Source organism: Lissotriton helveticus, chromosome 6 (genome assembly GCF_964261635.1).
Source record: "Lissotriton helveticus chromosome 6, aLisHel1.1, whole genome shotgun sequence".
NCBI lineage: Eukaryota > Metazoa > Chordata > Amphibia > Caudata > Salamandridae > Lissotriton > Lissotriton helveticus.
In genome coordinates this window covers 185,382,900-185,404,481 of record NC_136067.1, presented here as the reverse complement: position 1 = coordinate 185,404,481, position 21,582 = coordinate 185,382,900, and the positions used below count along the sequence as shown (strand labels likewise).

General features: G+C 44.0%; 1 protein-coding gene across 1 annotated transcript in view; it reads right to left on the bottom strand.

Moving 5' to 3' along the window:
• Positions 1-21,582, bottom strand: part of PKHD1 (PKHD1 ciliary IPT domain containing fibrocystin/polyductin) — a 1,769,028-nt gene that overhangs the window by 611,883 nt on the left and 1,135,563 nt on the right. The window contains exons 47-48 of the mRNA XM_078647366.1: positions 14,037-14,142; positions 2,469-2,603 (exon numbers count right to left, since the gene is read on the bottom strand). Coding sequence (XP_078503492.1) covers positions 2,469-2,603; positions 14,037-14,142 — 241 coding nt within the window. The remainder of the gene's footprint in view (positions 1-2,468; positions 2,604-14,036; positions 14,143-21,582) is intronic.

The window sequence follows — 21,582 nt, the reverse complement described above, 5'->3', positions numbered from 1 at the left end:
CTGTTCAGCCGTGACATACACAACCCCAATTAACAGGGAGAACACATACTGATCCCACAGCAAGCAGTATCCACTTCACTCACAGTTGTGAGTCCATTATGCAGTGTCATGTCAGGAAATGTCTTGCAGTGCCTATTTGTATTCTTCTAGGAAGCCCCTGCAGCCCCAGCTGATCAAACGTTTCTTCTCAATGCACCCACTATCTTGGATAACCACTCTGTAATACATTTCATATACCAGATCAACGTATCTCTATGGCACCTGAGGTATCTGTTGCATACATGGTGGCTTCATATACCCAACTTCACCTCAGTACACGCAGTTTTGGGATACATGTGACAACATTACAGGAAGATTCAGGGCAGGCAACAGTATACAGGAGAGTTCATGTCACTCCATGTACTGTTAGTCTGCGCTTGTGTTCTGATGACTTACAATAAAGAAAAGCTTGAAGTCATAACTTTGTACTATATATATTTTGACTTCACACATACCTACCTGGTTTATTTGCTAGTATAGGACCAAGACATTAATACTAGGGAATTATGTGGTCTAAGAAAACACAGATACAAATACATCCAGTTCATGTAAGCTCACTGCTGTGCAGTCAATTGAAAAGTATCTACAAATGTGGCAAATTCTTAACATCTTCAAATTCTCAGAAAAATTTAGGAGGGGCAGATGTACAAGCCCCTTACAACACTTTTGCTCCACTGTTGCATCACTTTTCATAACACAGCGGGGGCATAAACAATGCACCACTTTGCGGTCCATTTATAATGTAACGCATCTATGAAGATGCGTCACCTTGTAAAGCCCTGCGCCACATTATACCTGACACAATAAATGCAGGGTGGGCGTTCCCACGTGGGAAAGCTTTGTGGACGTGACGCTGTGAAATCTACCAGATTTCACTGCGCCACTTCTAGGACACCACTGCGTCAAAACCCTACAACTGTTTGGAACAGGCGTAAGTAGTGACTCAGTGTATTAGGAATAGGCCTCCCCATGCATCGCTGGAGTTGCGCTGTGCTTGCGACACGACTCCAGCAATGCGTAATTTTTGCAACGACAGATGAGTAACATTTTCGGACGCATCTGTCAATCCTTGCCTTTGCCAGGGCAGCTGTGCGCTATATAAATCTGCTAACAAATCTGCCAATATGATGAGCCGTATTGTAAAAACTGCGAATCCATGGCGGCGCAAGGGTTATGCATGCAGGTGCAGGGAAACCGATGCATCTGCAGATGCGTCAGTTTCTTGTAAATAAGCCCCAGGAGTACTCTTCAGAAGTTGAGACAGTCACAGAGTAATTGTGGATTTCTTTATAATGCCAAGTTACTTAAATGGAAACATATGTTTTAAAGGTAAAAGACATAGGTATATATTTGCACAAGTTTGTAGTGAATAACTTGATAGCATTTACGTTTTTTTGTTTCACTACATTAAAATAGTTTTCCGATGAAGAAAGTTGGTTCATACACCCCACTAGTTTTAGGTTTGTCCCCCTTCACATTCCAGCCCTGAATAGCAATTTACGTGTGCCACTGACACGATTATGTGTACAACAGACGTCATGATGTGGATGTGCATGCCCGGACTTTGTGAATATCTACAAACTCAATATGGAAGCATGCATCCCTGTTCTGTAAGACCCTGAATATACCCTTTGAGCACGTCTGCGTAGAAGCAGTACGCCACTTCACTGGTGTATTATCACGTGTCGAATGCAAGTGCACGATTCAACAAACTGTTTGTGAACACAAAAATATGAATTTACACTTAAAAAAGGAGTTATTTGCACACTTGAAAAAACCACAATGTTCGTAGGTGGCCACATTATCAAGCTCATTGTCTCTTTATTCCTTGATAATTCGCGTGAATATCTGCTTGAATAAAATTTGCACTCTTATATAATTAACATGGATCTATTAATTTATAGACCTTTTTGAAATATTTCAGTTGGAGATCCTATTTAAGAAGAGACTTATTTGGTGCAGAAGTGTCCAACAGTATAGAACAGGAACCCTGTTGTGATACAATCAGCTGTCACTCATATGCAGGATACACTTGTCCTCCAGGGATACTATTTTCATACGACTCTCCAGATGCTTGGGAAATGATGAAATCCGGTCTCTGCCACCCACTTTCACCCCTAGGACAGAAAACATACCATGTTCTTCTTTCTAGAACCAATAAGAGGCATGCGTTTCCATTATTAAACATGCTTGCGGATTGAGACATCATCCTTACGACTTGGCCACCAATGTCATATAATTTGCCGCCAAAGGGAACTTTGTTTTTCTGGCTATTTAATGTGAGCTGTAAAGGCAGGAAGGCGAAAATGTATTTTTTCCCTTTCTTTCTCTCTTAATATCGTGCCTGACACCTGAGCGTCTGCTGGGCGACCTGTACAAGAACACACGAGGGAATTGGGCGATGGTTTTATTAGAGAGCGCCTGCCTACCTTGCCAGTGAAGCGGCCGAGCAATAAACTGTCAACCAGAGAAGTGTTTCCCAAACTTTCTGTGATATCAATTCCAAAGTCAGTGCAGGAGAAGATCTGGAAATGTTGCAGCTGAAGATTGGAACTTCTATGAATCTGAAATATAAAAGTACAAACATTTTTGTCTATGTAAACATTTTTTGGAGTTGTTTTGCTTGTTTCTACAACAAGCATGTCAGGGGCAACATTTTAGAAAGAGCCTCTTGCCATAAGCAACAGACACAAATATGGCTCCTATAAATGAGTAAAGTCTTGCGTAATTTTTTACTAAATGCCTAAGGAGCTTGGCAAGAGGGAGAAGCAGGATCTGTAAGTAATTCGGATTACTAGTTATTAGCTTGTCTTTAGGCTCTTATCCTTGGCTAATTGTATTTAATGCTGGTAAGAGCTCGTGTCAATGCTCCCGCTTCAGCTGAAATCGCTTTCGAGCATGAGATCAGCCAAAGTTCTTAAACCCATGTTTTCACAATTTACAGCAAGCCAGGCCTAGCTTTTATGGTCTGACTGGCGTACTCGCTGATTGGTTATTTCGACATCCAATTGAAAACGTGCTGCCCTAGTCTTTTGTCGTGATTAACATTATTTGAAGGCTAAATCTCATAACTATACAGCAGTTGTATCAGTGCTTGCTGCCCAGAAATATAGTTCAGTATGTCAAGTCAGTCATTTTGTGTATCCCTAAACCTGGAAAAAATAAAAGTAGTGTGACGCTGACAAACCTTGCATTTTGCCAAGACTCTAAAGTTTGACAACGTTTTTGATAATCGGACCCTTTCCCCACTGCATATCAAATAAGTATCTATTTTTTAAAACAGGATTCTGATGTTGATGTTGTGAACCAATTATTTAGACTCGAACTGAATCGTTTTTATCATGATTCCATTCGTTTATTATTATTATTTTTTCCACAAGTGTTTAACAAAATTATTTATGAATCGAACTGTTCATGGAACTGTGCGATACCAAAGGGGATGATGGACGGAGTGATTGAGCAAATCAAACACTCAACCCCAGTCAACTGATCTGGGTTTAATCCATCACCATTCTTTAGCTCTCTCCACAACCCCTGTTCAGACATGGCCATATGCAAATCAGTCTGACCCTGTGCCTCATGGGAACAATCCAAGCCATGTCTTCCCTGGACCAGAAACAAGCATCCTGGGACCGGTTTCGGATTCATAATCCTCATCAGCCAGGATATCTTGAATGGCATGGTGCGCACAAAAAGACTATGGATTTAGGCCCAGATCTCTGTATTGGGGTGAATGTTTGACATTGTTCTGCATTCTGTCCATCAACTGTTGTTTTTGCATTTGTCACCCCGAGTGGGACAGGTATGCTCAGACGTGAGTCCCTTGCTCTCCATGCCACTGGAATCAAGCTGTCTTGGCTGATGAGGGCTGAAAGCCCGAAACCGATCCTAGCATGCTTGTTTCCAGTCCAGGGAGGGCCTGGCTTGGCAGTTCGGGCTGGACTGTTCCCATGGGGCACAGGGTCAACACTGATGTGCATATGGCTGGGTTCAAACTGGAATGGGACGGTGAGCGAAAAAACGATGGATTTAGGCTCAGATCTCTGTACTGGGGTGAATGTATGACATTGTTCTGCATTCTGTCCATCAACTCTTGTTTTTGCATTTGTCACCCCGAGTGGGACGGGCATGCTCAGACGTGAGTCCCGTGCTCTTCATGCCACTGGAATCAAGCTATCTTGGCTGATGAGGGCTGAAAGCCCGAAACTGGTCCTAGAATGCTTGTTTCCAGTCCAGGGAGTACCTGGCTTGGAAGTTCGGGCTGGACTGTTCCCATAGGGCACAGGGTCAAGACTGATTTGCTTATGGCTGGGTCCAAACTGGAATGGCATGGTGAGCAAAAAAACGATGGATTTAGGCCCAGATCTCTGAACTGGGGTGAATGTATGACATCTTTTCTCTATCTGACCCTCAACTGATGTTTTTGCATTTGTCACACCGAGTCCCGTGCTCTCCATACCACTGGATTAATGCTATCTTGGCTGATGAGGGCAGAAAGCCTGAAACCGGTCCTAGGATGCTTGTTTCCAGTCCAGGGAAGACCTGGCTCTGCAGTTGGGGCTGGACTGTTCCCATGGGGCACAGGGTCAAGACTGACTTGTATATGGCTTGGTTTTCACTGGAATGGCATGGTGAGGAAAAAAATGATGGATTTAGGCCCATATCTCTGAACTGGGGTGTATGTATGACATTATTCTGCATTCTGTCCATCATTTGTTGTTTTTGCATTTGTCACCCCGAGTGGGACGGGCATGCTCAGCCGTGAGTCCCATGCTCTCTATGCCACTGGAGTCAAGCTATCTTGGCTGATGAGGGCTGAAAGCCCAAAAACGGTCCTAGGATCCTTGTTTCCAGTCCAGGGAGAACATGACTTGGCAGTTCGGGCTGGACTGTTCCCATGGGGCACAAGGTCAAGACTGATTTGCATATGGCTGGGTTCAAACTGGAATGGCATGGTGAGCAAAAAAACAATGGATTTAGGCCCAGATCTCTGTACTGGGGTGAATATATGACATTATTCTGCATTCTGTCCATCAACTGTTGTTTTTGCATTTGTCACCCCGAGTGTGACGGGTATGCTCAGACAGGAGTCCCTTGCTCTCCACGCCACTGGAATCAAGCTATCTTGGCTATTGAGGGATTAAAGCCAGAGACCGGTCCTAAGATGCTTGTTTCCAGTTCAGGGAGGACCTGGCTTGGCAGTTCGGGCTGGACTGTTCCCATGGGGCACAAGGTCAAGACTGATTTGCATATGGCTGGGTTCAAACTAGAATGGCATGGTGAGCAAAAAAATGATGGATTTAGGCCCTGCTCTCTGTACTGGGGCGAATGTATGAAATTGTTCTGCATTCTGTCCATCAGCTGTTGTTTTTGCATTTGCCACCCCGAGTGGGACGGGTATGCTCAGACGTGAGTTCCGTGCTCTCCATGCCACTGGAATCAAACCATCTTGGCTGATGAGGGCTGAAAGCCCAAAACCGGTCCTAAGATGCTTGTTTCCAGTCCAGGGAGGACCTGGCTTGGCAGTTCGGGCTGGACTGTTCCCATGGGGCACAGGGTCAAGACTGATTTGCATATGGCTGGGTTCAAACTGGAATGGCACGGTGAGCCAAAAAACGATTGATTTAGGCCCAGATCTCTGTACTGGGGTGAATGTATGACATTGTCCTGCATTCTGTCCATCAACTGATGTTTTTACATTTGTCACCCAGAGTGGGACGGGTATGCTCAGATCTGAGTCCCGTGCTCTCCATGCCACTGGAATCATGCTATCTTGGATGATGAGGGCTGAAAGCCCAAAACCGGTCCTAGGATGCTTGTTTCCAGTCCAGTGAGGACCTGGCTCGGCAGTTCGGTCTGGACTGTTTCCATGGGGCACAGGGTCAAGACTGATTTGCATATGGCTGGGTTCAAACTGGAATGGCATGGTGAGCACAAAAATGATGGAGTTAGGCCCAGATCTCTGTACTGGGGTGAATGTATGACATTGTTCTGCATTCTGTCCATCAACTGTTGTTTTTGCATTTGTCACCCCGAGTGGGACGGGTATGCTCAGACGGGATTCCCGTCCTCTCCATGCCACTGGAATCAAGCTATCTTGGCTGATGAGGGCTGAAAGCCCGAAACCGGTCCTAGGATGCTTGTTTCCAGTCCAGGGAGGATGGGGCTTGGCAGTTCGGGCTGGACTGTTCCCATGGAGCACAAGGTCAAGACTGATTTGCATATGGCTGGGTTCGAACTGGAATGGCATGGTGAGCAAAAAAACGATGGATTTAGGCCCAGATCTCTGTACTGGGGTGAATGTATGACATTGTTCTGCATTCTATCCATCAACTGTTGTTTTTGCAATTGTTCATGGAACCGTGCCAAAAAATCTGTAGTTATAATTTGATATCTTTCTTGCTTTTCAAAATAATATTCAAGGCCACACGGAGGGAGTTGAGAGAAACACAAGCGAGTTAGACTAAGGGAGTTTGTTGTAGCAATTGTGAAAGATAATTCTTTTTTTAAGAAAGTTATTTGAATTCACAATTACGCAGCCTTTATAACAATTAGACAGAATTGCACTATTGCACAACCCTACAACTTTATCACACGTGCAATTTATCATTAAATATCCAGATTTCAAACTAGGTTTCACCATTTTAACTTACATATTCTCCTCCTGATGTGGTAAGCTCGGGAATGAAATTAAAGTCAATGCATCTAATAAAATGTTTTGAGATGTTATAATATTTATTGCATGTGTCAGTGTTCATGAAGCAGCACGTTCTTACAGGATGAGCACACCTAACAGCTATCACTTTCAGCTAGCATACTGTTGTTATCACCGAAACATTTTTTTCCATAACCACTCATGTCAGATCTTTAGGAGTGTGTTCAAGTTCTACATAGTGTGCTTTCATATGCTGGATGGATAATGATTGGCCTGTTGTTTTTTAGGAAGATCATCTGCTTTTTCTCATATCTGTCTACTTTTGAGCAATTTCTTCATAGCCTCAAAACTTGTGCATACAGTAGATATTCTGTACTGTGATCATGAGTGCAATGAGGTGGGGGAAGGTTCAGTAAGTATAAGTCAGGTTCAGAGATGTGACTAAAAAGAACAAACTATTATACAATTATTTTGTTGGCAGCTGATCTTCAGGCACATTCATTTAAAATATAACACACACGGCTCTATCGGAAAATAAATGAAAACTAAAGCAATCAGTAGGAAATTCACTCTGTTACATTATGAAAGCTCAGCTGGTATATGTGATCACCGCAGATGTATGTGTGTGTAACAAGACAGTCACAGAACAGAATCCGGTTAGAGCAGTAGGATAGAATTGACTACAAGGTCCCAGCCTTCAACGGAAAACACTGTGAATATGCAAGTCATTATTTGAATATTCTTCTACTACACATTGTATAGGAGAGGGTGCCACAAAACATGTAAAATATACTATTTAAGATAAAAAGTACTTCTAGTACATACATGTTTAGTAATATGCACCCAGACTGCTTTAGGTCAAACCTTTTTTTCAGTGAATTTCAATTAGAAGGATGCACTGCATAACTCAGCTTGTAACACCCTTACATTACCTCTCAGAATAGATCTTTGTCACCATGATGCCTCAAATGACTCCATTCATGAAAGCCATACACTGACTCCCAAGTTGCTTCATTCAGGTTTAATGATTAACTAGTCGCACACATTCACATTTCTTTCAGGTAGCAGGCACCGTGGCAAGAAGGCTTGCTTCTTCCTTCGGTGTCAGCTGTCCCTTTTTTATTCACAGAACAGAAAACCCCACTTTCTTTTCTTTCAGACATAAGCACCAAAAGGCTAGCATTCATAGTTCAGATACGGTTTTATTAACAAAAAAGTATTAGAACTGTTTTTGTAAAATTAAAAAAGATTGGGAAAGTCGTTCTCTAAAGATTCTACCAACTTGAATCACCGCTGAAGAGTCAAACTCCCATAGAGAGTAACTTGGTTGTCAAATTCAAGTGTATTAGTACTAAGGTCCTGCAAAATTATTGTATTCACCATGAAAGCTGACCAATAATTGCTGCCTACCACATGACCCACTTGAAAGGCCTTACAGAAGTTATATATGACTGTTAACTACATTTCTGTGAAGCTGGTCAGTGATTCCTAAACATTTTTCAGGATCATTACTTTGGAATTTCTGAGATATGCCTGTCTATGATGGTTAAACATGCATCAATGCAGCTATGAAGTTGGTAAATCGATGCTTCCCAACAATGCAGAACTATCATTCAGAGAGATGAGAGAATATGTTAGACAGGCCTTCACAACACAGCCTCAAAACCATATTGATCAGTGAGAAAGCCCAGAACTGTGCCAAAAGACTATACAAATCGAAAAAAATAGCTATACAAATGCTGTTAATATAAAATGTAAGGCGGAATATTTTTTATTCTTTAATGCAACCTCCTGTGACAGTGCTTAATTTTAAACTTGATTCTAATCAAGAAATAATTATCTGCGGAGCAAGGTAGGGAGATTGGGCCCTCTAAACACGACTTCCTAAGAATCTCTTTAGTTGTAGAATTTGTGTCTGCTATGTGTATTGCTTTAGGTCGCAATTATTGCTACAGGGATTGTTAGAGTGAATATATGGTTTGACGTCTTAGTTGGATACAATTAGCACAACTCTTTGCCTTCACCCTATTCTTTAGGTGAAGCAACATAAACTGCCAAAATATTACTACAATTGTTACTTAGACCAGAATTGATATAATTTAGTGAGCAGGAGATTGGTTGACAGTTGGGACATGTGCGGTTCATAGGATTGGGTCCACTTTTGGAAGGTTCATCATCACATTATTTACATTGGCCAATTAGTTATGCAGAGTGTCTGGAATTGTGGGTATTTAACCAAGAATGCTTTCCATAGTACTAGTTCAGATGGGTCGAGATGTTGCAGTTGAAGCATGTGCTGGGAAGCTCTTTATATAGGTGAGTAAAGTGAGAAACGGGTTGGGGCCATTTATTTAGTGTACTGTTCAGATGAAGGACTGAATATTAGTTATGTTATGTTATGTTATGTTATGTTATGTTATTTTTATTTGTACCGCGCACAGCTGCCCCAGCAAAGGGGCGTCCTGGCGCTTGCCTTATTGATTTCAGATGGTTGAAACCAAGTTTGTTAATGAACACAAAGAACATCCCTTTGAATGGGAATTGGGACAGCAAAGGCTGAAGGTTCTTTCATTTGTTTGGAAAGAAGACACTGGCAAATTATTTTGTTTCAATATCAGTTGATTTAAGCATATGTTTCCAAAGAGACTCATAGTTGTTGAAGAGTTATTGGGAATCGTAATAACTCATTAGGATTATTTTAATTATACGCTGCATTGGTCTAAGAATGCATTTCCTAATTGCTGGTATGTAATAGAGTGCACCGTTAATGCTGTTTGGCGAATGGTTGGAATTTTGATTTGGAGTCTTCTTTACTACAGAATAGATCTGGAAACAAAGGTGAAAGGCCCTTGAACTGCAATGTGTAAGATGTATTATATGTTAAATAGGCGAAGATCAAAATGGTATATAAGCCATCATGAGGGTCATGTGGGTCTGTATTTGAAACATCTTATTTTGGGCCTATTTATATTATAAAAATATGACATTATGGAAATGATGAAGACAGTTTATACAGTTGATAGAAATGAATATGTTAGTAGTGTAAGTTGCATTCCAATTGATGTGGATCTAGCTGGGGGTCTGTAGAATATTAATATATTATGTATGGGGTGCATGTTCTTTAGTAATAGTTTTATAAATAAGTAAAAGTTGTTTTGTTAAATAAAGGCCCATGAATGTATTGAATACGCATTTACAAAAATGTATCTGGTCCTGATGAAGGAGACTCAATAATGCAACAAAATCACGAAACGTCCACATGGTTTCAGTGAGGCAGTTATATAATTTGATGTGGAAATAAATATATGTTCACTGCTTTATTGAGAGCGTGGTATCTGTAGACTGTGTAGATAGTCAGATTCCAGCAATCTTTACTGCACCTGGCAGCACGGTAGATATGAGAAACAGGACTATTTTCCTATGATGAATGTAGATGCACTCTTTTGTATAAACATATATAAATATATATACGTGTGCGTGTGTTTGTGTGTATATATCTGTATGTCTATATCGATATACATCTGTATAATAATGAATGATGACATTTTTCAACAGTGATGAAAACTGCTTTGGATATATGTTTTAAGGTGTTAATGACCACTTCATAAACTGCATGTGATCCCCATCACAGAAGTTAAGGTGTTTCATTTAACAATCAATCAGCTATATCTCACAATTATTTTTTAATGCCAGCACAAAATTACACCATTTTTTATAATCTTTCAGAGTTCCTGAAAAATAAAACAATCCAGTGTGCAGTGGCTTCGGATCATAGAGAAATATGTTAGTATAAGCAGCTGAAATGAGGGAGATGCACAAAAATATCAAAGATGACTTTTGGCTAATTCTGTTTTTGAGGATGTGAGGGATTAATGTTGCATGGCGATTAGATGTTTTTGCCAAAATATGACCTGCCATAGTAAATACGATGTAAGCCTATAGGTTTAGGATCAAACCTGCTGATCAAAATGGATGCTCACAAAAGCAAGGTCGTGATGATTCAGTGACTACTTAAAAAATGTTGAAAAGTTACTGACAACACAAACCATGTGTTGGACTTGGCCCTTTCAGCAGGGTCATCCCCAAACATTGTGCCTTCACTCCTCCTTTTTTTGCTGAATTCCTTTTTGTTGGCCATAGGAGTCCATGCACTCTACCACTGCTAAGAAGTGGTAAAGTGCTTTTGCTCTCCCCTTGAAACACGTCGAATTTGCTTATACTCAATTGGCATATTTAATTTACTTAGAAGACCCTAGTAAAGTGGTGCTTCATTTGCCAAGAGCCTGCAATTTAAATGCTACTAGTGGGCCTGTAGCATTGATTGTGCCAATCACTTAAGTAGCCCTTTAAACTTGTCTCATACCTGCCAATGCAGCCTGTGTGTGTGCAGTTTTAAACTGCCATTTCGGCCTGTCAAAATAAATCTTTTGCCAGGCTCAAACCTTCCTTTTTAAAACCTATAAGACACCACTAAGTTAGGCCCTGGACAACCCCAAGGACAGGTTGAAATATATTAAAAAAGTTGGACATGTACTTTGGAGGGTTACATGTCTTGGTAATGAAAAAACTCTTACATTTGTTTTTCACTACTTCAAGACCTTCCTCTCTCATAGAATAACGCTGGTGTTACCTTATTACATTTTATAAGTGTAATTTACAAATGAGAACAGGTGACCCCTTCATGTTATGAGTCTCTGTAATTGTAATGAAAATTCCTAACTTACGGTGAAGTCGGATTTTAAAAATTACAATTTTGATAATACCACTTTTACAAAGTTGCAAAAGGTATAATTGATGGATAAAATACTGAACAATTTCAAACACTCACCCCCAGTACAAAGGTCTGGGGCTAAATCCATCATCTTTTTTGCTCACAACGCCACCCCACTTTGGACCCAGCCATATGCAAATCAGTCTTGACCTTGCTCCCTATGGAACCAGTCCAGCCTGGACTGCCAGGCCACTTCCTGCATGAACCGGAAACCAGAATCCTAGGTCTAGTTTCAAGGTATCATCCTGTAAAGCCTGAATACAGTGGCTTGGAGAGCACGGGGCACTTGACTGGGTGTAGTTGACAATTGGGCTTTGTGTATTCTTCCTTGAGAGCCACATACAATGGGGAGATCAGGTGTGACTGGATGGGCCATCACTGGCAGGTGCAAGGGAGGGGGTGGGATCAGCCCCACTTACACTTGAATAGGCTGTTTCCTGTCTCCACAGAAAGGGCTGCATACCCCCTGTAGTTATTCTGGAGCCATGGCCAGGAAGAAAGGGTACCTGTGCACTTCAAAAGCATGCCTCCAGAAACATCTCGCCACTTCAAAGGCACAACTGTGTAAAAATACTGAACCTCAGACATCATCTTTTCAGTACACTTCTACACCTGTGGATACTCTGCAAGGAAGAATGACTGTTGTGTTGCTGAAAGGACTGCCACTCTGCTGGACTGCTGCTCTGAAGGATCTGCTGCCCTGCTGTGCTAACCTGCTGCCCTCTTGCATGAGTAAGAAGTGAACTGGTCCTCCAACTTTACCCTTGAACACAGGACACCAGAGTGACTCCCAGGGCTACTCTGCTGGATTCCTGATCTGAGCCTCAGGGACATCAAAGACAACCCAACATCCTGCACCAGCGCCTGGATCCAGCTGCAGTGAGTTCCTGAACACCAAAAGGTGCCCATCAGGTGACCTTTGGTATAGCTCAGGGGAGCTGTATTTAAGTGAGCTCTTTGTGACCACCAATGGGCTAGTTCACACTGAGGCCTGGCAGCTTGCACCACGATTTAATGCGAAGTTCCAGCAGCAGCCTCTTCCAACTACAGCATTGACCGCTAGTGAGGGGAATGGCAGTGCGAAGCTCCAGCAATGCCTACCTGCAACATCATACCTTCTCTTCAGGCTACGCCGGCAGTTGCACACAACTCCCGGCTCCTCGTGGCTCCCTCCATCATGAACGGGACTCTTGGCACTGATTTGAGAAGCTAACCTTCAGCAGGCCTAACCTGTTGACGGTAGCCAACCTGTGTTCAATCGCAGTCAGCCTGAAAGTGTGAATTTGACCCGGTCCAGCGCAACCAGATATCCCGACTTGCTGCTTTGTGCTGTTTGGCGCTATTTTCACTAAAATCTTTAAACATTCAGAACTCCTGTTCTAATGATTTGATTTTAGTCATTTTGGTCTTTTTTATGTATTAAATTTTACTCTATTTTTCTAACTCGGTGTGGGCTACTTTTTGTGTGGTGCTTCTCACTTTGTTACTATTTGAAGTGTTGCACAAATAATGTTCACATTTCCTCTAATTTAAGCCTGACTGCTCTGTGCCAAGCTACCAGAGGGTTGGGCACAGGTTACTTTGGGTTTGTCTTGTGCCATACCCTGACAAGGATTGTGGTTGCTGCTTGACCAGGGCTAACACCCCAGTCAACCACTAACCCAATCTCTCATACCACTTGTTTTGTATTTAATGTGTTTATTAGCTCAGAGTTTGTAATTCATGATTCTGCTGTGATTCATGGTTCATCCATAAGCACCATTTCAGCTGGATTGGAAATTACATGACATTTGCAATAAGGTGAAAACCACAATATTAAGCCATTTTTTTCACATGAACTGAAAATAATTAAATGTCATATCTTTCTATTTTAATAATCTTGTGTTCAGTGCTTAGGAAATGCTCTTAGAGGGAAGGAGCAACTGATATTTTAAAAAAGATTCTTTTGACAGGCTCTCACAAATTAAACATTTTAAAGTGCAAAGGCTGATTCTAATCTGTCCATACTTTTGCTGACAACTCAAAAGGAGGGTATTGGTAATATCATTTGTGTGCTTATATTTTAGGAAGTCATGATTAGAGACCTCAGTCTCCCTCCCTTGCCAGGGATTTGTGGAGGGACTTTTAATTAATACCCCTGCCATGTCGAAGGCAGGGTAAGCATATGCCCTTATACCCCTTCCACAGTGCCCAGCAGCGGGAAGGTTCTTAATTTAAGCCCCCCCGCCCGCCTTCCCCATGATAACGGGTAGCATGATCCCACTACCCTTCTCAATCCAAATAACAGACGTAAATATCTACCACTTAAATTAATTTCATATTTCACTATACTACTTCACTACTAATGCTTTTGGTGTCTGGAGTAGCGTGCTACTCACCGAAAAAGCACTTCAACTCCTCGTCATGGGCAGTAAGCTCTATATAAATGCAATTACAATACAATACAATACAAAGCTCTGTGCCACAAACAAATGTGGACATTGCATTTGCCTGGCAGTTAAGCCCCACAGGACAGAAGGAGGGACTTCAGAAAACAGTACCTGTGTAAACAGAAGTTGTGGGTACACCTACCTCAACGCCTCCTGGGCACCTCCAGGCTGTAAAACTCTGGAAGACAGCAATGGCGGTCTCCCTTGTACTCTTAGGACAATATTCAGGGTAGACCTTTAGGGCACTTCTGTTGAGAACAGAAAAATAAAAAAGTCAACCTGTGGCATGAAACTAATTGACACTGTTTACCTATACTTTTTGGCAAGAAAATATCACATCCCTTAATTGAATTACATTATGTCCTCATAGAGAAATGCCCAATAAAATAATTACTGCGCATTGGAGCCACTGACACATATTTTGAGATTTTCTAATCATGAAAATTGTGAGACCAAAAACCAGGACAGAACTGGTGGTAGCGGAGCGCTCAAATGTGGTATAACATGCGGTACATGTTTAAGACGTGTTTCAACCCTTAAAGTTATAACTGTTGCAGCCTCATTAAATGGCAGTCCGTTCTCGCTGGTTAACGTGGAGAAAGGCTCAGCCTTAGTACAGCCAGAAAGCAGGGCCGGCTTTAGTGCTGGTTGTGCCCAGTGTGGAAATGTTTGTTGGTTCCCCCACCTTTGCCACAGGTTCCCTCACCACCACTCTTTAACAGTGCCCCTCAAGTCTCCATAACTCTCTCTCATATCCATTTAATTAGTTTTACAGCCCCACTCATACCAGTGTAGGGTGTCAGAGTGCTTTATATCACACACACGGTACATCGAGTCAATCAATCACATGTGTATATATCAGTGTATAGGAAATATTACATATGACAGAGGACTACAAGGTGTAGGAGTCACATGTCATCCATACTGATATGCAATATAGTCAAGGCCACTGGAATTGTGCTGCGATTTTTGCATTATTATAGATTTGCTGCATTTGCCACATAATCCATCATCTGAGGGGCTTCAAAAGCAGGGCTATGCATCATTCCACTGGAGAGTGGCTTAAAAAGCAGAGCTATATATCATTCAGTTATAGAGGGGTTTCAAGAGCGGAGCTCTACTGAGATGGGCTTAAAAAGCAGAGCTATGCACCATTCCGATGGAGAGGTTCTTAAAAAAGAGCTATGCATCATCCCACTGAGATGGGTTTTCAAAGCAGAGCTATGCATTATTCCACTGCAGAGTGGTTTTAAAAGCAGAGCTATGAATCTTTCCATTTGAGAGGGGTTCCAAAAGCAGAGCAGAGCATTATTCAGCTAGCGAGTGGTTTCATAAGCAGAGCTATGCATTAAAATCGGCCTACTGAGATGGGTTGTCAAACCAGAACTATGCATTATTCCCCTGGAGAGGGGCTTCAAAAGAAGAGCTATGCACCACTCCACTGGAGAGGGGCTTTAAAAGCAGACATATGCATCATTCCATTGGAGAAGGGTTCCAAAGCTGAGCTGTGCATCATTTCACTAGTAATGGGGTTCAAAAGCAGAGCTATGCATTATTCCACTGGAGAGGGGCTTTAAAAGCAGAGCTATGCATCATTCCACTAGAGTGGGTCTTCAAAAGCAGAGATATATATCATATCACTAGACAGAGGTTTTCAAAGAAGAGCTATGCATCATTCCACTAGAGAAGGGTTTTCATAGCAGAGGTATGCATCATTCAACTGCAGAGAGGCTTCAAAAGCAGAGCTATGCACCACTTCACTGCAGAGTGGTTTTAAAAGCAGAGCTATGAATCTTTCCATTTGAGAGGGGTTCCAAAAGCAGAGCAGAGCATTATTCAGCTAGCGAGTGGTTTCCTAAGCAGAGCTATGCATTAAAATCGGCCTACTGAGATGGGTTGGCAAACCAGAACTATGCATTATTCCCCTGGAGAGGGGCTTCAAAAGAAGAGCTATGCACCACTCCACTGGAGAGGGGCTTCAAAAGCAGACGTATGCATCATTCCATTGGAGAGGGGTTCCAAAGCTGAGCTGTGCATCATTTCACTAGTGATGGGGTTCAAAAGCAGAGCTATGCATTATTCCACTGGAGAGGGGTTATAAAAGCACAGCTATGCATCATTCCACTGAGAAGGGTTTTCAAAGCAGAGCTGTGCATCATTCCATTGGAGAGAGGTTCCAAAAGCAGAGCTATACATTTTACAGCTAGAGTGTGTTTTCAAAAGTAGAGTTATGCATCATCCTACTGGGATGGGTTTTCAAAGCAGAGCTATGCATCTGCACTGCAGAGGGGCTTCAAACGCATAGCTATGACTTACTCTACTGGAGAGGGGTTTCAAAAGCACAGCTATGCATCATTCCACTGAGAAGCATTTTCAAAGCAGAGCTATGCACCACTCGACTGGAGAGGGCGTTCATAGGCAGAGCTATGCATCATTTTGTTGGAGAGGGGTTTCAAAGCAGAGCTATGCATCATTCCACTAGAGAGGGGTTTCAAAGCAGAGCTATGCATCATTCCACTATAGTGGGGGTTCAGAAGCAGAGCTATGTATCCTTTCGTTGGAGAAGGGCTCTGAAAATCCATGTTGTGATTCATAGGACTTGAGAGCTTTTCAAAATTAAAGCTGTGCCAAATAGGTTCTAAAAAAGAGCAGAACATCATACCACAAGAGAGGGGTTCCATATACACTGCCTTGCCTCAAACCATTGTGGTTATGTTATATGGACTTTGTGGGTTCACCTGTCACCCAACAAGGGTAACAAGGCACTGGATCTGAGGCCTGAATTGTCTGGAGAAAACAACAGGGGAGCCAGAGGGTCAAAACAGCAGCATTGTTTTCAGTTTCTTCCCAAAATCGAGTAGCGAACTGGCACTGTGAATTGTAATGGAGAGTGTGTTTAGGGCATCAGGGGCTAGGAAGGAAGAGGGTGTGCCCCCAGTTCCAGTATGAAGGATGCATGGGGTGTGGTAAAGACAGAGAGAGGAAGAGGTGAGATGTCTAGGCATAATGTGGAATCAGATTCTGTTGATAAGATATTGGGTACCTTGGTGCTGGAGAGCTCTTAAATATGAGAGAGCAAGTTTGTGGATGGGGAGCCAACAGAGAGAGCATAGATGGTTAGTTTGGTGACTTCCTCTTTGTTTGTTGGAGAAAGGAGAGGCAGGGATGCCCCCAAGCTGGTAGTTGGTGGGGGAGTGATACATTCTAGTGAGCCCAGGGAGAAGGTTAAAGCTAAACATTATCATAGATTAGCTCCATTTTATTGTTAAAAAAGTTAAACAATTCTGTGCCTGGGCTGAGTTGTGGGGCAATGTTTTGTGTATTAGCGTGTGGCCATAGGAATTACTTCACGGTAGTGAAGATTTTTCTAGTAAAGCTGGAGCTTTCCTGATGTGTGCAACCAGGGAAATATGCCTAGCTTGGTGCAAGTGTGCAGAATAGTTGTATAGAGTTGATTATATCTGATCCTGTCTGGATCTAAGTTGAAGCGTCTCCACGGTGCTCCAGCTGTTGGGAATAGCGCTTGAGCAGCCTCAGGTCCTCAGTGCATCAGCTCTCACGCGGGGTCCTGTGGGATGTTGGGTTGTTTCTTGAGGAGGCCAGGGAGTTGGCCATATTGGCAAGCAGGTGCTGAAATTGCTATGTGTCAGTTACAATGTTGGTCTCAAGATGTTGGAGTATTTGATAAGCTCTGATTCCCATTTCTTTCCTGTGACTACTTTCCAGGAGCGTGTCTTGGTGTTATGAGGGTTAGGATGGTTCAATGGGCTCAGATAGAGGAATTGAAAGCAGAAAGCGATCAGATGTTGGTAAGACAAGGTGTGGAGGAGGTGGGGCTCGGTCCTGATGTGGTCAAGGCGGAAGAATAGTGGGTCAAGCAAGTGGCGCGCTACATGGTGTAAGCCTAGGACTTTAAGGTTGTGTAGTAAGTTATTAGAGTCCTTTCTTATGGTGTCTTTTAATGAAAATTAAAATTGCCCAGTGTGATGAAGTGTTGAAAGCTAATTACAAAAGGAAATAAGCTCTATACATTTTGAGCAGAATTTTTTTCTGGAGCCTGGTGGGCAATAGTTCAAACAATCATTCATACAATCAGAACTTGTTAAGCGCGACTACTCACCAATGAGGGTCTCAAGGCACTGGGGCTGCTGGTACGACTGAGCACTGCAGTTCAGTGAAAGAGTCTGAGGATCCTTCCTGATTTGGGTAAGCGACGGGGATAGCCTGAGGAGGAGAGGTAGGGTATTCCAGGTTTTTGTTGCGAGGTAGGAAAAGGATCTTCCTCCGGTCCTGGTCTTGAGGATCTGAGGGAAAATGGCAACGGCCAGTTGGAGCAGAGCAGAGGGGATCAGTGGTCACGTGGAATGAGAAGCGGTGGTTCAGGAATGCTAGTCTGGCATCGCGAAGGGCTTTGTAATTGTGTGTGAGGAGCTTGAAGGTGACTCTTTTGTTGACTGGGAGCCAATGGAGTTCAAGTAGGTGTTCGGAGATGTGGCTGTGGCGGGGAATGTTGAGGACCAGTCTGGCTGCGGTGTTTTGAATATTCTGTGGTTTCCTGAGGAGTTTCTGGGTGACGCCTGCAAATAGTGCATTACCGTAGTTGAGTCTGCTGCTGATAAGTGTGTGGGTGACCGTCTTTTTGGCCTCTGTGGGGATCCATCTGAAGGTCTTTTGAAGCAGGCAATGAGTGTGGAAGCATGATGAGGAGACAGCGTTGATGTAGTTGATGTAGTGAGAGGGGAGTCCAGTATAATGCAGACTTTTTGACGGTGGGTGTGGCGGGGGTTCCTAACATGGCTTGCCACCAGGAGTTTTCCCAAGTGGAGGTGTTGAGCCCCAGGGTGAGGATTTTAGTCTTGTCCGAGTTGAGCTTGAGGCAGCTGTCTCTCATCCGGGTGGCGGCAGCATTCGTCCCGTTGTAGAAGTTGTTTTTGGAGATTGTGGGCTCGCTGGTAAGGGAGAGAATCAGCTGGGTGTCATCAGTGTAGGAGACGATGTTGAGCCTGTGGTTCCTGACTATGGCAGCGAGCTGGGCCAGGTAGACGCTGAAGAGGGTGGGGCTCAGGGAAGAGCCCTGAAGGACTCTGCAGCCAATCGCCGTGGGTTCTGAGAGGAAGGGTGGTATTCTGACTCCCTGTGTTCTAACGGTGAGGATGGAATGGATCCAGTCCAGGGCTTTGTTGCGGATGCTGGTATCGTGAAGTCTTGTGCTTAGGGTGCAGCGGAAGACGGTGTCGAAGGTTGCAGAGAGGTTCAGGAGGATGAGAACTGCAATTTCTCCCTTGTTGAGGAGGGAGCGGATGTCCTCAGTGGCAGCAAGCAGGGCGGTCTTGGTGCTGTGGTTACTTCAAAAGCCGGATTGAGAGCAGTCCAGGACACGGTTGACTTTGATGAACTTGGAGAGTTGGGCGTTGATGGCTTTCTCGATGACCTTGGCTGAGAAGGAGAGTATGGAGATGGGTCTGAAATTTTTGAGGTCTGTCGGGTTGGCGGACGGTTTCTTCAGCAGGGGGTTGGTCTCGGCGTGTTTACAATCATCGAGGAAGGTGTTGGTCTCGATGGAGCAGTTAATGGTGAGGGGTAGTTCGGGGGTGATGGTGGCTCTGTGGAAGATGTGGTATGGGCATAGGTCCGTGGGAGCTCAAGAGGGAATACTCTTCATCGTCTTGAGAGTGTCGTCCATGGTGAGCAGGGTCCAGTTGAGCAGGATCTGTTGGAGGGCGTCGCTGTCAGGTGTGCTGGTGGTGATGGCCGGGTCTTGGGTGTTGAAGCTGTTGTAGATCTGCTTGATCTTGTGGTGGAAGTAGGTGCTGAGTTTGTTGCAAAGGTCTTGGGAGGGTGGGACATCTGTGGTTTCGCAGTTGGGTTTGAAGAACTCCTTGACAATGGTGAAGAGTTCTTTGCCGTTGTGTGTGTTGGTGTTGATTCTGTCTTGGAGTGCTGTTTTCTTTGTGGTTTTGAGGAGGATGTGGTGTGTGGTGACTGCGACATTGAAGGCTGCATGGATTTACAGGGTTGTGCTGTTCCTCCATCCCTTCTAGAGCTGTCTACAGGTGCGTTTGGACTCCTGGAGGGCAGCAAGGAACCAACTGGTTTTCTTGGAGTGTTGCTTTCTGGGTGCTTTTTTTTGAGGGGCACCAGTACGTTGCAACAGTTGGAGATCCATCGGTGGAGGTTGCGTGCTGAGGTATTGGCGTCTATTGAGGTCGGCAGTGTGGTTGTGCTGAGGAAGACCGTGAGATGTTCTTCAGTGACCTTGTTCTAGTTGCGACAGGGGGGCGGTGGTGTATGGTGGGTTTGGTGAAGGCAAAATTAACGCAGTGGTGGTTGGTCCAGTGGAGTTCAGAGGTTTGGCTGTGGGCAATGTGTTTGCTGGCGGAGAAGACAGGGTCGAGCGTTTGTCCTGCTGCATGTGTCAGAGAGGTGACTAGCTGCTTGAGTCCGATGTTGGCGAGGTTCTGCAGAAGAGATGTGGTGTTCTGGTCATTGGGGTTGTCCAGGTGGAAGTTAAGGTCACAGAATAGGATGTAATCGGTAGATGTGAGAGGCTGGGGTGCGATGAAGTTGATAATGGCATCGGAGAAGGTCGGATGGGGAACAGGAGGTCTGTAGACGAGGGTGTCGCGGAGGGTGGGTTGGTCGGGACCTGGAAGTTGAGATGTTCCATGATGTTGTTGGGTCGTCTGAGTGGGTGGTGAGGTGGAGGGAGTTCTTGTGGAGGACAGCAATGCCTCCTCCTGCTGGAGTTCGTCCAGGTTTCCATGAGGAAGGCAATGTCGGGGAGACAGAGTCGAGGAGATCCCAGATTTCCGTGGCGTGTTTGTGGAGGGAGCGTATGTTGAGGAGGATGCAGCTGAGCCAGTGGGGTGTGCTGCGGGTTGGCTGGGCGGGGAAGAGCTGGAGTGCAGAGTTGGGGGAGGGTGCAGTTGCAGTTTTGGCTGGAGAGAGGTTCTTGGGTGTCCTTCAGCGACACAAGGTGCCTGGGGGATGGTGGGTGTCCGGTGTTGGGGCATCAGCAGGATTCCTGCTGCGCGCAGCCACATAGCGGCTGGCATTAAATGGTATGAGTGTGAGGGCTTGACAGCTGGGAGGCAGGAAGCAGGAAACATAGTGCTGGAAGGGAGCAGAGCCACGAGGATTGAGCAGCGGCAGGGGTACAGTGCAGAAAAAAGAGTGAAAAGTGAAAAAAGAATTCAAAAAGGGGAACAAAGAAAAAGTTAAAAAGAGTGAAAAGAAGGCAGAAGGGAGAAAAAGGCACAAGCACCAGGATAGAAGGCAGACCATAAGCAGAGCAAAGATGCTCCACCCTAGACCACCAGGGAAGAGTTGCAGGCGGGAGCCTGTGGGTGGAGGAGGGCCTCGAACCACCAACCAACAACGGTCAGTGGAACTGCATGGGACACCAGCTACAAGGTGGATCTTCACACGGAAGGAAGCTGATCACTGACAAGCTCAGTGAAATTGCTCCTTTCCTGGCGCAGCAGCTGTGAGGATACCACTCTTTATAATGTAGTTTATAGAAGTAATTTTAAAGAAGATGTAATTGTGCAGTATTAGCCATCTGTGGTGGCAATGTTGCAAATTAAGAAGGAGTGAAAAATTAATGCTGTCCACCATCCGTCTTGTCATGCCAAATAATGTTGTAACCTAGTGGGATTACAACAGTAATGCTGGATTAGGAGTAGGAA